Below are 12,646 nucleotides of genomic sequence, written 5' to 3'. Positions count from 1 at the left end.
CTGCTCCCTTGCAGATCCGGAACTCTCAGCTACTTCTCCAGCGCCACGTCTGCCTTTGTGCTGCCACGCTTCCTGTCATGACCATAATGAACTAACCCTCTGAAACTGCAAGCTCCATTACAGTGTTTTCCCTTATAAGAGTTGCCGGGGCCACACGGTTCTGACTTTAGAGTTAAGGATACAAGAAGAGGGCTGCAGACTCTCCTTCCCTAAGGAGAACTGCTGAGTTTCCTTCGCTGGGTTGTTCACAGCAATAGAACTCTAAGACAGACGTTGGTCCCAGGGAGCAGGGTACTGCTGTAACAGGCCTGGCTATGGTTCTTGTTTGCAAAGTGTGGACTTTGGGACTTAGATTAGGAAAGCAGCTGCACTTTCAGTGAGGTTTAATGGGCTATCCTAGTAAGTGCAGGGAAGACGGCGGTGCTGAGGGCAGTGTCTAACATGATGGCCACGCTCACGAGGTTTCAGAGGGAAGAGGAGCATTGAGTGGCCTAGAGAAAACTGCTCTTGTGATTACTTTGTCAAAATGGGGCTGCTTTTTGCCCCATCCAAAAACATCATCTGGAGTCTAAATTGAAAAGTTTGGGATTAACACAACTGGCAGACAAGATGTCAAGACAGCCTACTATTGACTTTGTCACGTGGTTGTAAGGGGCCAGGCTTATGCAGGAAAGAAAAGGGAGGCAAGGGAGAATAAAAAGTGTAAAATATACAAAATATAAAAATTTGGGGAGAAAAAGAGCACGGGAAGTATAATAGAGTTAAATCCTGTGCCCAAGGAGCTAAGAAGTTTAAAGAAAAGCCTGATGTTAAATGGAATAAAGGGAGTGGTGACGTCGGGGAAAGACCTCACCCAGCTAAGCTTTCAACTTGTGAAACAGTATTAAGGAAAAGCTTACACAGTGAAGGAAACCATCAAAAACAGCAAAGAAAATGTATTTGAACAAGGGGAGGGAGTTCCAGTCCCACCAGGCAGCAGAGCTTGGCAGTTTTGGACACACAGTTTGGACTTTAGAGTTAAGGATTCAGGAGAGGGGTTATGGACTGTCAATACCTAAGGAGAACTGCTGAGGCCAGATGTGTGTCAGGGGTGTCCCTGCGTGGGGGCCCAGAGAGGCTAGATGTGTGTCAGGGGTGTCCCTCCGTGGGGGCCCAGAGAGGCCACTGTGTGAAGCTGCGAAAGTGATAGAGAGGCCACTGCGCGAAGCTGCGAAAGTGATGGATTTTTATTGGAGAACTCATGATGTTGGAGATGCCAGAGTTGGGCGTGGTATACATGCAGAGGAAACCTACTAACAGGGTATGGGACCAGCCCAAGAAAAAGAAGGGCACTGCACCTAACAAGGCCGAAAGGAGTTGGAGATCTGAAGAGCGCTTTGGCATCACTTATGGAGATGCAGAGTTTGGAGTTGGCCCAGCTTGTTTTAAGGCTTGTTTTGGTCCAGTATTTTCTGTTCTCATCTCTCCCTTCCGGCACAGCAGTGTATATTCTGTGACATTGTATGTTGCAAGTATCTGATCTGTTTTCTTTTATTTTGATTTTATAGTGAACCTCAGAAGAGACCTTGAACTTTGGACTTCAGACTGTGATAGACTATGGAAACTTTTGAAGTTGGACTAAATGCATTTTGCATTATAATATGGCTACAAGCCTTAGGGCCAGGGGGTAGAAATGGTGGCTTGATTAAGAATGCCCCCCCTCAAGTTAACACAAGTAAAAGTTTAGGGACTGGCACTATCTGAAAGGATTAGGAAGTGTGACCTTGTTGGAAGAGGTGTCACTGGAGGTGGGCTTTGAGGTTTTCTAGAGTCCAAGCAAGGCCTAGTAGCTTTCTGTTCCTGCTTCCTGTAGATCTAGATGTAGAACTCTCTGCTACTTCCTTAGCACCATGACTGCCTGCAGGAGGCCATGCTCCTTGCCATGATGATAATGGACTGAACCTCCGAAACTGTAAGCCAGCCACCATTAAACACTTTCTTTTATGAGTTGCCAAGGTCTTGGTGTCTTCTCACAGCAAGAGAACACAGACAAGAATAAGCCCTAATTCCTAATGTCCAGCTCCTCCTCAGGCTGTGGGAACAAGAATCCCAGACAGCTCAGGCCAGGCGTCTCCTGCTTCTCATTAAAGCCAGCCGTTGTTGCTGAAATCCAAGCGCAGTGCCTCCTCCTCCGTGGGGCTCAGCTCCTGCAAGGGGGCACGGCAGGGACCTCCATAGTAGCCAAACCAGTCCATGGTTTTCTTCAGCCCTGGTATTCCGAAGCGCCGGGTCACCTGAGAAGAAGAAGCACTTGTTAGAAAAGACTGCCGAGCCCCCACCCTGACCTCTGACACACACACATCTGTTGCCCCATTAATCTCCCACCCTCCCGTAAGAAACTCTAATCAGAGGTGTCCAGGGTGCATTGAGAATCCAGACTGGACCCCAGAAGCTGGTCAAGTTTGAAGAGACTCAGACTGAATATAAAGACAGTCCCTGTGGGGTTTTAGGAGAAAAATCTCCAACAAGAAGAGAGGCATTGGCCTGGCGAGATGGCTCAGTGGGTAAGAGCACTGACTGCTCTTCCGAAGGTCCTGAATTCAGATCCCAGCAACCACATGGTGACTCATAACCACCCGTAATGAGATCTGACACCCTCTTCTGGTGCATCTGAAGACAGCTACAGTGTATTACGCCCTGGCGGGGCTGGAGCGAGTGGGCCATCTTGAGTTCAATTCCCAGCAGCCACATGAATGATGGCTCACGGCCATCTGTACAGCTACAGTGTGCTCACACATAAAATAAATAAATAAATCTTGAAGAAGAAGGAGGAGGAGGAGGAGGAGGAGGAGGAGGAAGAAGAAGAAGAAGAAGAAGAAGAAGAAGAAGAAGAAGAAGAAGAAGAAGAAGAAGAAGAAGAAGAAGAAGAAGAGAGGCATTCAGCCCTCACACTGGGATAGACAGCCTAGAAGAGGGCAAGCAGCAAGGCTGGGAACCAGAGCATGACCTGTGCCGGCAGCACAGCAGATATGGTTAGCAAAGAAGAGGATGTCTCTGACAGCCTTGGGCACACCCCAGGCCCCTAGTCCCCAGCATCAGGGTTGCCCCTAACATCCACAGCTTCTCCCTGGCCCTACTTAAATGTTTTCACAGAAAGTAATATATTATTGGACAAAGGCGGTGTGTTGTATTACTGTATGATTTATTACCTAAGCAACTTCTCTTCCCTAGAAACACAATGGAGCTGAACAACATGGTCACTAAAGGCTTGCATATGACAGTGGGGTACCAGCAGCTACTGTCACAGTCTGAAACCATACAGGGAATTTTACAGATCAAATAGGGCATCCAGCTTCTTTCCTTTTGTTATAGTAACTGATCAGAAATATTGGAATGACTCTTTGATGACCCAAAATTTAGGAAATAACTCATGGCTTGATAAAGTTCCATTTGCGGGGGAAGGGAAGCTTTAGAGGTACGGGTTTCATAAAGAGTAAAAGCACTGAGACGTTCAGTGAAGAAAGGTTAAGAGGGATGCCAGATAGCTTGCAGCTATCCACCACTAGAGGCCAGCCATCGTCAGCAAACATGTTTTCCCACCCATGATGTCTTTATTGTCTGGCTTTTAAAATCCCAAAGCTTCGTAGGTGGCAAAAACCTCCCGAAAAAGATAGAACCACACAGGACCTGGAGAAAACCTTGTTTCTACCAAGGATTTTTGAAGGCAGCCTATGGGCTTCCGTCTCAGCCCTAGAGAAAGGATTTGGGTGGCAAAGTCCTAAATATAGCCTGGGGCAGGAGGCTGGCTGGGTGGGAAGGCAGAACATCCCCTTGGACAAGGACAGGGCAATAAAGTGACATCAGGCTGCTGTTGGAGTATGTGAGCCTACAGCTCAGGCAGCAGCAGGAAGGTATTCCAGGCATTCCTGAGTGTGTGCCCAGGGCTGGCACATGAGGGCATAGCCTGAAGGGTGGGACAAGATAGGGTGAGATGACCTCAGAGAGCTTTAATGGCAACCAGGCTTCCCATCTTTCTGGGGGGACAGCCAACTCCGCTTCCTCTGTAAAGTGAAATATCTACATTCACCATAGAGAGGACTTCAACATCAGATGAGAAAACGCCACCGACATCGCAGTGGTCCCCAAGGCCCCTGGAGGTACTACCTCCTCATGTCATGGCAGGATGCAGGTGTGGGTCCCTTCTCCCATGTGGGTAGATGGTCTCCCCAGTGGGATGGCCAGAGTGTCCGGGGCAGCCTGGTCCTAACTTAGCTGGAAGGCTTAATTTCTACAAGTTCTTAGAAGCTATTGACACAATCACATTCGGGAGAAGCTCCACATCTAGGAAGAGGCCTGCTTTTCTTCTCAGCTGTCTTTCCTCTAAAACCAAGGAAGAGGACATGGAGTTCATTCACATCTTGATACAAAGAGTCCGCCACTGCGTAGTGTACAGATAGCTTGAATACGTGCCTCTGATGCAAAATTTAAAAAGCAAAAATAAATCAAGGTAAGGCGAGCCCAGTGGCACAGGCCTTCCATACCAGCAAGTCAGGCGACTGAGGCAGGAGGCTTACAACTTCCCAGCCTGCCTGGATTATAGACAGAGTTCAAGGGCAGCCTAGGCAATATTTTGTTTCTAGAAACAGACAGCAAAAAAAGTGTTTTAATGAGTTTGTTCCCATTAAAGCCAGAAAAGTAAGATGATAATAAATTCTTAAGTGTATATCAGATATTTAAACCTAAAGTAATGCCTTTGGTTTTATATATCCAGTTTGCTATGTATTGTTTTCAACTATGAATGTTCAGGGTGGGAGGGGTCACAACCTAGGAAATCACTTAAACTTTCACATATAAGAAAACAGAAATATTTGTGCTCATTTTTTTCAGATGGCCACAGATGAACACTCTGGACATTACAGAAAACAGGCAGATGAATCTGGTGTCTTTAATCCCAACACAGGGGAGGCAGAGGCAGGCAGATTTCTGAGTTGCAGGCCAGCCTGGTCTACAGAGTGAGTTCCAGGACAGCCAGGGCTACACAGAGACCCAGTCTCAAAAGAGAGAGGTGAGGGAAGGAGAGAGAGAGACAGAGTGAAAGAGAGAGAGAGAGAGAGAGAGAAAGAGAGAGAGAGAGAGAGAGAGAGAGAGAGAGAGAGAGAGAGAGAGAGAGAGAAAAGAACAAGAAGAAGGAGAAGGAGAAGGAGGAGGAGGAGGAGGAGAAGGAGAAGGAGAAGAAGACAACTCTGATAGATTGGAGAAGGAAGATCAACCAGGGACCTCAAGCCCCTAGGCACACCACAGCGGTGAGTCTGCTGGTTCAGAGGTGGGACTGAAAATAAACCATAAAATGCCAGTGGGCACAACCAATATAATTCCCAACAGGAACCGGGGAGATGGCTCAGTGGGTAAAGCTCCAGCCAGGCAGGCCGAATGGCCTGAGTTTGATCCCTGGAACCCACATAGAGGTGGAGAAAGAGTCAGCTCTACAGAGTGACTTTCACATATGCAGCAGGGCATTCAAGGGCCACCCCAACAATAAGAAAAAGATTCTGCAGAGCCGGGCGGTGGTGGCGCACACCTTTAGTCCCAGCACTTGGGAGGCAGAGGCAGGCGGATTTCTGAGTTCGAGGCCAGCCTGGTGTACAGAGTGAGTTCCAGGACAGCCAAGGCCACACAGAGAAACTCTGTCTCAAAAAACAATAAACAATAAACAAAACAAACAAACAAAAAAAGTTCTGCAGTTAAGAACACTGGCTGCTTCTTCAAGAGCTCCTGAATTCAGTTCCCAATACCCACATGGTGGGTTTACAACCATTTATATCCATAGTCCAAAGATCCAAATAAATCACTATGGCCACATGGTTAAAACTAGAGAATGCCACAAGATGTTTGAAGATTTAATATCAATTCTACATCATTTCTGCCAGGAAACAGAAAAGCAAGGAACACTTCCTAGTTCACTTGATGAAGTTAAACCAGACTCAGTGGAGGAAGAAGGAAGAATAGGAGAAAGGAGGGAGAGGAGGAGAGAGGGGAAGATGGAGAGGAAGAGGGAAGGGAGGAGGGAGGTGTGGCTGGGGAGGAGGGAAAGGAGGAAGAAGGGGAGGAGGGAAAGAGAAAGGAAAGAGAAAAAAATAGACCATTATGCCTCATGAATAGAGACATAAAATTCTTAGCAAAATACCAATAAATTAAATTTCAGCAATATATAAAAATAGATACATACTGTGACTAAATGAGGTTTGTCCCAGGAATGCACATCTGTGTTAGTATTTGAAAAGTGGTTAGCACACCTTTAATCCCAGCACTCTTAGAGGCAGAGGCAGGCTGATCTCTGTGAGTTTGAGGCCAGCCTGGTCTACAAACACACACATACACACATACACACACACAGAGAGAGAGAGAGAGAGAGAGAGACAGAGAGACAGAGAGACAGAGAGACAGAGAGAGAGAGACAGAGACAGAGACAGAGACAGACAGAGAGACAGAGAAACAGAGAGAGAGACAGAGAGAAAGACAGAGAGAGGCAGAAAGAAAGAGATATTTCTAAGTACTATAATAATAGCATTGAATATACAGATAGTGAAATTAAAATACAATTTCTCTTGCCCCTCCACAAAAAAACATGAAGTGGTTGGATGTGGTGATGTGTGCCTTTAATCCCAGAACTTGGAAAGCAGAAATAGGCAGATCTCTGTGAGTACCAGGCCAGCCAAGGCTTCGTACTGAAACATAGGTATACGTTTTCAAACTATGTAAAGAACTTCTCAGAAATCCGCCTGCCTCTGCCTCCCAAGTGCTGGGATTAAAGGTGTGCACCACCACCAGAGTGAGTTCCAGGACAGCCAGAGCTATACAGAGAAACTCTGTCTCGGGGGGGGGGGGGGGGGGGGGGGGGGGGGGGAAGAACTTCTTTGAAAAAACCAAACTATAAAACACTGAAAACAAAGAAGATGCCAGCTGAGTAGAGAAAGCACCGTGTTTAAGGATCAAACAAGGACTCAGAGGGCATTGCCTCCAAGACTGATCTACACTTTAGCAATTCCTAGCAAGAATGTTTTGTGGATATAGATGACATTATTCTAAAATTAATATGGAAAGACAAAGGAACCAATTACCTAAAGCAATATTGAGGAAGAAAAACAAACAAACAAAAGGAAGCGACCTGTTAAAAGACATTTGAGCCCCTTCCTCTGAAGCAGCAGCAGCCCAGGCTACAGCACAGGGGAGCCACAGACACACAGATCAATGGAGAGAACAGAGAACCCAGAAATAAACTCTTACAAATCTGCCCCACTGGTTTTTGACAAAGGCAGAAAGGCAGCTCAATGGAGGAAAGCAAGCTTTCCCAACTAATGGTTTTGGAGGCACTGGATAGCCACAGGCAAAAAAATAAAAAAACAAAACAAAACAAAACAAAACAAAAAACAAAGGAACCTTGGCCAAAGTCTCAGGCTTTACCCAAAAATTAACTCAAAATGGGTCACTAACTTTTACAACATAACTATAAAACTTTTAGGAAACAAAGTAGGAGAATATATTTAGCAACTAGAACTGAACAAAGACTTCTTAGACTTGACATTGGTAGTATGATTCAAGAAAGAAAACTGACTTCATCAAAATCTCATTTTTTTTTTCAAAATTTAACACTTGATTGACCAAAACTGTATAAAGAAAATGAAAAAGACAAGTTAAAGACTAGGGGGGAAGTATTTGTAAACACGTAGTCAACAAAGGACTAGTGTGTAGCTCTTTAAAATTTAACAGTTAAAGACATTCACTTAGAAATTGGTGAAGAGGCAGGGTAGGGCTGGAGTTGGGGACAGAGCACAGATGTGGCTTGGGTGAAGCTTGGGCACAATTTCCAGCCCCAGAAAGAAAAAAGAAAATGGGCTCAGGACAGAAACAGATATCTGAGTTAAAGGGCTGTGACAAGCAAATGCATAAAAAGATGTTCAGTGTTCTCAGACACATGTTATTGCCCAGCTATCAAAAGGGAAATAAGACAGTACAACATGCATGCTGGTGGACGCACACATACTCACATTAGGCTGAGGCAGGAGGATCTCAAGAGCCAACAAGTTCAAATCCAGCCTGAGCAAACACTGTAAGACTCCATTTCAAATAAAAATAATACGCATTGTTTTCAGCTTGCTTCAGACTTCAAAATAGCTTTGATCTAGATCAGCCTTCCCTGCTAACTCCTCCTTGACCTGCCCCCAAAAGAACTAGAATACAAGGTCTCAACTGCAGAGCACCTTATTCTGACAGCTTTCCTGGAAAATCAAAATATCTCCAGGTCTCCCCTGCCAGTCGCTCTGACTTGTGGTATCTGTTCCTTGTAAAGGCTAGATTGCACTATCTCTAGGCTTTGAATCTCTAGGTACAATCGGGGAATTACTGATGTTGTCATCTCTCAGGGCATTTGTTTCAATGCATGTTCAGAGGCAAAGACGGCCTCTATGTTCAAAATGAGGCACTCCGGTGGGAACTCCAATGAATGAATCCCAAAGCTTGAGAAGGACAGAGCTCACTCTCTCTGCAATCAGGGTTCCCTAGGGAAGGATGCAGGGGTTGCCACAGTGGAACATTGTCTAAATGGACATTCTGAGAGGGAAGCATTGAACAGGGACCCCGTGCCAGTACAGCCTGGGAGCTCACCGCAGTGTTGGGCTCGATGAGGCGGTGCTGCAGTGTCTGGGCAGCTTCCCACTGCCCTGTGAGGCAGAGTCTCTCCAGCTGGCACACCTGGGCCCCCAAGACATTGGCCAGGCCACATATGCCCCCAACAGCTCCTGCCCAAAGGAGACACAGAACATCCATCAGGGAGGGCCATTTGCTACACAGAATCCCAAACCTTGAGCCCCATACCTTTTCATTTTGGGAACATGGGACGTAGATTTCTATAATCTACTGGGCACGTTCTGTGTGTCCAGAATATGTACTTCCAGAGGCAAAGACTCCTGTATGTTCTAAATGAGAAGTCTGCATGCCAGTTGCTCTTCAGAACTAGCTGCAGGGCAGGGAACACACAGCCTGCAGGACAGCCCTTTCCCTATTTCCTACCCACCATGTTCCCCCAAAAGGATCTTGACACCTTAGAGGCTGAGGAACTAGGAACTGGAGTTCTGAAATCTCATTCCTTCAGTTAACTGGTAGTGAGGAGGAGAATGCTCTGGTCATGGGGAATGGAAATGCTTGGGCATTTCCTCCCTTTCCTTAATGATGTGAAAATCAGCCTTTGATTGTGATTCTATGATAAGTTAAGAGTGATGACCCTAACCATAGTGGCTCCAGACTGGAAGGAAGACAGTTTGGAATGGGCCAGTCTGTTTGGTAGTTGTAAGATACCTACTATGAGGCCAGGGAGAAGGTTCTGTGGGTAAGAGATGCTTACAAGTTAAGCCTGGTGACCCAAGTTCAAGCCTCAGGACTTAAGCAGTAGGAAAGAAACATCTTCTCAAAGTTCTTTTTTGACCTCATGTATGTGCTGTATGTTAAGCATGTGTACCCTCATGCATACATATGCATGCAAAATAACTAAGACACAATTTTAAACTGGGTTGTGGTAGTGTATGCCTTTAATCCCAGCACTTAGGAGGCAGAGGCAGGAGGATCTCTGAGTTCAAGGCCAGCCTGGCCTATAGAGAGAGTTCCAGGACAGCCAGGGTTACACAGAGAAACCCTGTCTGGAAAAAAAAAAAAAAAACCAACAACAACAACAACAAAATAATCTTTAAAAATTTAATGAGAACAAATTTATTTAAAAACAAAAGATACTCGTAGCCAGGCATGCCTTTAATCTCAGCACTCAGGAAGCAGAGGCAGGTGGATCTCTGTGAATTCAAAGGCCAGCCTGGGCAACATAGCAAGTTCTAGGATAACCAGGGCTATGGAGATAGAACTGTCTCAAAAAAAAAAAAGAAAGAAAGAAAGAAAGAAAGAAAGAAAGAAAGAAAGAAAGAAAGAAAAAATACTTATGTGCTGTGCACTGTGGCAGATAGAACTGGCCTTCTAACCAGTCCTCACCAGACCACTTAGATTTTTAGAGTAAAAAGGCAAGCACAGTGACGGCTGGTATCTTCAGTGAATTAAAAGGCATGGTTGAAACCCCAGCTCAGTTGTCCCTGCCTCCAGAGCCTGTGCCTTCCCCATCTGGATTCTCCACTTTAGAGGCTGTTGGGTGGTAAAGGGAAATACACAAGAACCTTAACCAAAGACCAGTCTGCAGAGCCTAGAGGTAAGGGAAACCACTATTCTCTCCCACCGTGCTGGAAAATCTACTGATCTCCGGGCACTGATGGCCTCTGTTCCTTCAGCCCTACCTGCCAGGGCTGAATCCCACTTGAACCCAGAGGCCAGCTCTCAAAATAAACAAGAGCAGCTGGGCTCGGTGGCATTGCTAGGAGGCTGGACCAAAGCGTCTGATCCGACAGCTAGAGATTCCATCCCAACCGTTCATGCTGTCCTGTGGATAGAGGCAGAGGAAAAGCGGACTCCTGGCCTAGAGCAGAGGTCTGGGGCCCTAGACCTCTGCTCTGAGAATGATTTACAGGGTGAGATTAGAGGAGTTAATTCTGTCATCTAAGCATGGAATTGGGACTTTCCCAATTGCAGGCATCCCTACAGGCCAGCACCGTCCTTGTACATCCACCCGAGAGGGTCAAGCCTAAGCACCCAGGGTTGAGACAACTGTTCCCTGCAGACCCAGACGCCTGGATGCATCTTGGTTGGTCAGGGTGGTTCGAGAGCAGCAGGAGGCTTACCCACAGCATAGCTGGCCAGGAGGAAGCCAACTGATCCAGCCAACACCTGGAAATCCTGCTTGCTGGTCTTATGAACAGTCAACCCAATCCTGGTCACCTGGGGCAGTAAATGTGGAGTGAGAGCTGAACCCAGAGCTATCAGCCTGCATGGGCTGGGCATGTACTGTCGGAATACCCAAAGGGATGTCCCCCAATTCAGGCAGTGCCTCAGGGAGCCCACCCAACAGTCAGGAGCCTGGGGACTGACATAGGTCTCAGAGCTGCTCTGGGTTAGAAGCCACTATGCTGGGACCAGTGAAAAGAAAGGAGGTCCCAGTCTGGGAGCCGCAGCCACTCACATCTCCGCCACTGTCCTTCAAGCCAATGATATTCGGGTGCTGAGACAATGTAACCACAGCGTCCACAGGCAGCTCTAGCCCTGTGTTGGCTGGGACACTGTACAACACCACAGGGATTGGAGAAAGATCAGCAACCTGTGGGTCCAGAGAAAAAGCAGGAGGCAATTGCCTGGGTCTGAAGGGCTGCAAGGCTCACCCTTACAGGCCCTGGGCTGGGTCGCTGCACAGGGCTATGTGGCAGGTCTGCCTCCTGAAGTACAGGGGTAGCAATGACGGGTAGCAAGTTTCTGAGTGCTGTCCGAACATCAGGCACAGCTCGAAGCTATGTATGCTGCAGACCTCATGTAACCCTGAAGCACACAAGGCGAATGCCATTATTCTCCCTGGTTTTTTTTTTTTTTCAAGATTTATTTATTTACTTTATTTTTTTATATTTATTTATTTATTTATTTATTTATTTTTGGTTTTTCAAGACAGGGTTTCTCCATATAGTCCTGGCTGTCCTGGAACCCACTCTGTAGACCAGGCTGGCCTCGAACTCAGAAAACCACCTGCCTCTGCCTCCCGAGTGCTGGGATTAAAGGCATGCGCTACCACTGCCCGGCTTATTTTATTGTTTTTAATCACAGGTGTATGCACATGAATGCTGGTGCCCTCAAAGCTCAGAGGTGTTTGATCCCCCGGAGCTGGAGTTGTTGTGTGTGGTTGCAAGCCACACAACTTGGATGCTAGGAATTGAAGTTAGGTCAGCAGTGGGAGCCATCTCTCCAGCTTCTATTCTCCCTGTTTTAAAGGAAAGGAATCTGATAGAAAGGTTAGGTAAATGGTCTACTGTCACACAGTTGGTATATGATGGCATCATACCTATGTTGTAGAATGGCTATTAATATGACATATGCTCTCCGTTCCTAGCTTCTCCTTAGGCACCGCCTCCATCTGTCAATCTCTTGGTCCCTGACCTCTAGTCCACGCCCACCGCTCCCACCTACCTTGGTGTAGTGGTGAATGAGGGCAGCGCTGCTCATGCGGCCGCGATAGTAACAAGGGGTCACCACCATGGCGACATCGGCACCCACCTGAGCCATGCTGACAGTCATCTCTACGGTGGCTTGCGTGGCTACAGTGAGGAAGATGGGAGAAGGCAAGCGAAACAGGCCTCAGTGCATCCCAGCAGAGGCAAAAGAACAAACAGAACCCAACCCCAGGGCCAAGGAGCCTGGATTCCGCCCTCCCAGGTCCCAAGGCACTGTGTCCTCACACTCGCAGCCGGAGCCCGCTATCAGGAGCTTATCCTTGGGTATGGCCTGGCGCACGCGGCTCACCACCTCCAGGCGCTCGAGGCTGGTCAGGAACGGAAACTCTCCAGTAGAGCCCTGGACCACGAAGCCTGCAACACAGCCCCATCAGTTCATCACACCCATTTCGACTGTTTCAAGAACATCAGGATGCCCTTCCAATCCCTGTCCGGCCATAAGCAGAGGGATCTCAACAGAGCACAGCAGAGGGATCTCAACAGATGCACAGCAGTTTAAGTGAAACATTTTAATTATACTAGAAAGAATA

General features: G+C 47.1%; 1 protein-coding gene across 2 annotated transcripts in view; it reads right to left on the bottom strand.

Annotated features, from left to right (window-relative positions):
* Window positions 1–1,208: 1,208 nt before the first annotated feature.
* Hoga1 (4-hydroxy-2-oxoglutarate aldolase 1) overlaps window positions 1,209–12,646 on the bottom strand; it is a 26,529-nt gene continuing 15,091 nt past the window's right edge. Inside the window, exons 2-7 of one of the 2 annotated variants that reach the window (XM_031390337.1) lie at window positions 12,342–12,470; window positions 12,073–12,200; window positions 11,084–11,218; window positions 10,746–10,842; window positions 8,641–8,774; window positions 1,209–2,273 (exon numbers count right to left, since the gene is read on the bottom strand). In XM_031390337.1, the coding sequence (XP_031246197.1) occupies window positions 2,124–2,273; window positions 8,641–8,774; window positions 10,746–10,842; window positions 11,084–11,218; window positions 12,073–12,200; window positions 12,342–12,470 (773 nt within the window). In that variant the 3' untranslated portion in view covers window positions 1,209–2,123. The remainder of the gene's footprint in view (window positions 2,274–8,640; window positions 8,775–10,745; window positions 10,843–11,083; window positions 11,219–12,072; window positions 12,201–12,341; window positions 12,471–12,646) is intronic. The other variant, XM_031390338.1, reaches the window with a different exon arrangement.

The sequence above is a fragment of the Mastomys coucha genome, unplaced genomic scaffold, assembly GCF_008632895.1.
Source record: "Mastomys coucha isolate ucsf_1 unplaced genomic scaffold, UCSF_Mcou_1 pScaffold21, whole genome shotgun sequence".
Lineage (NCBI taxonomy): Eukaryota > Metazoa > Chordata > Mammalia > Rodentia > Muridae > Mastomys > Mastomys coucha.
This window is presented reverse-complemented; position numbering and strand designations above follow the sequence as displayed.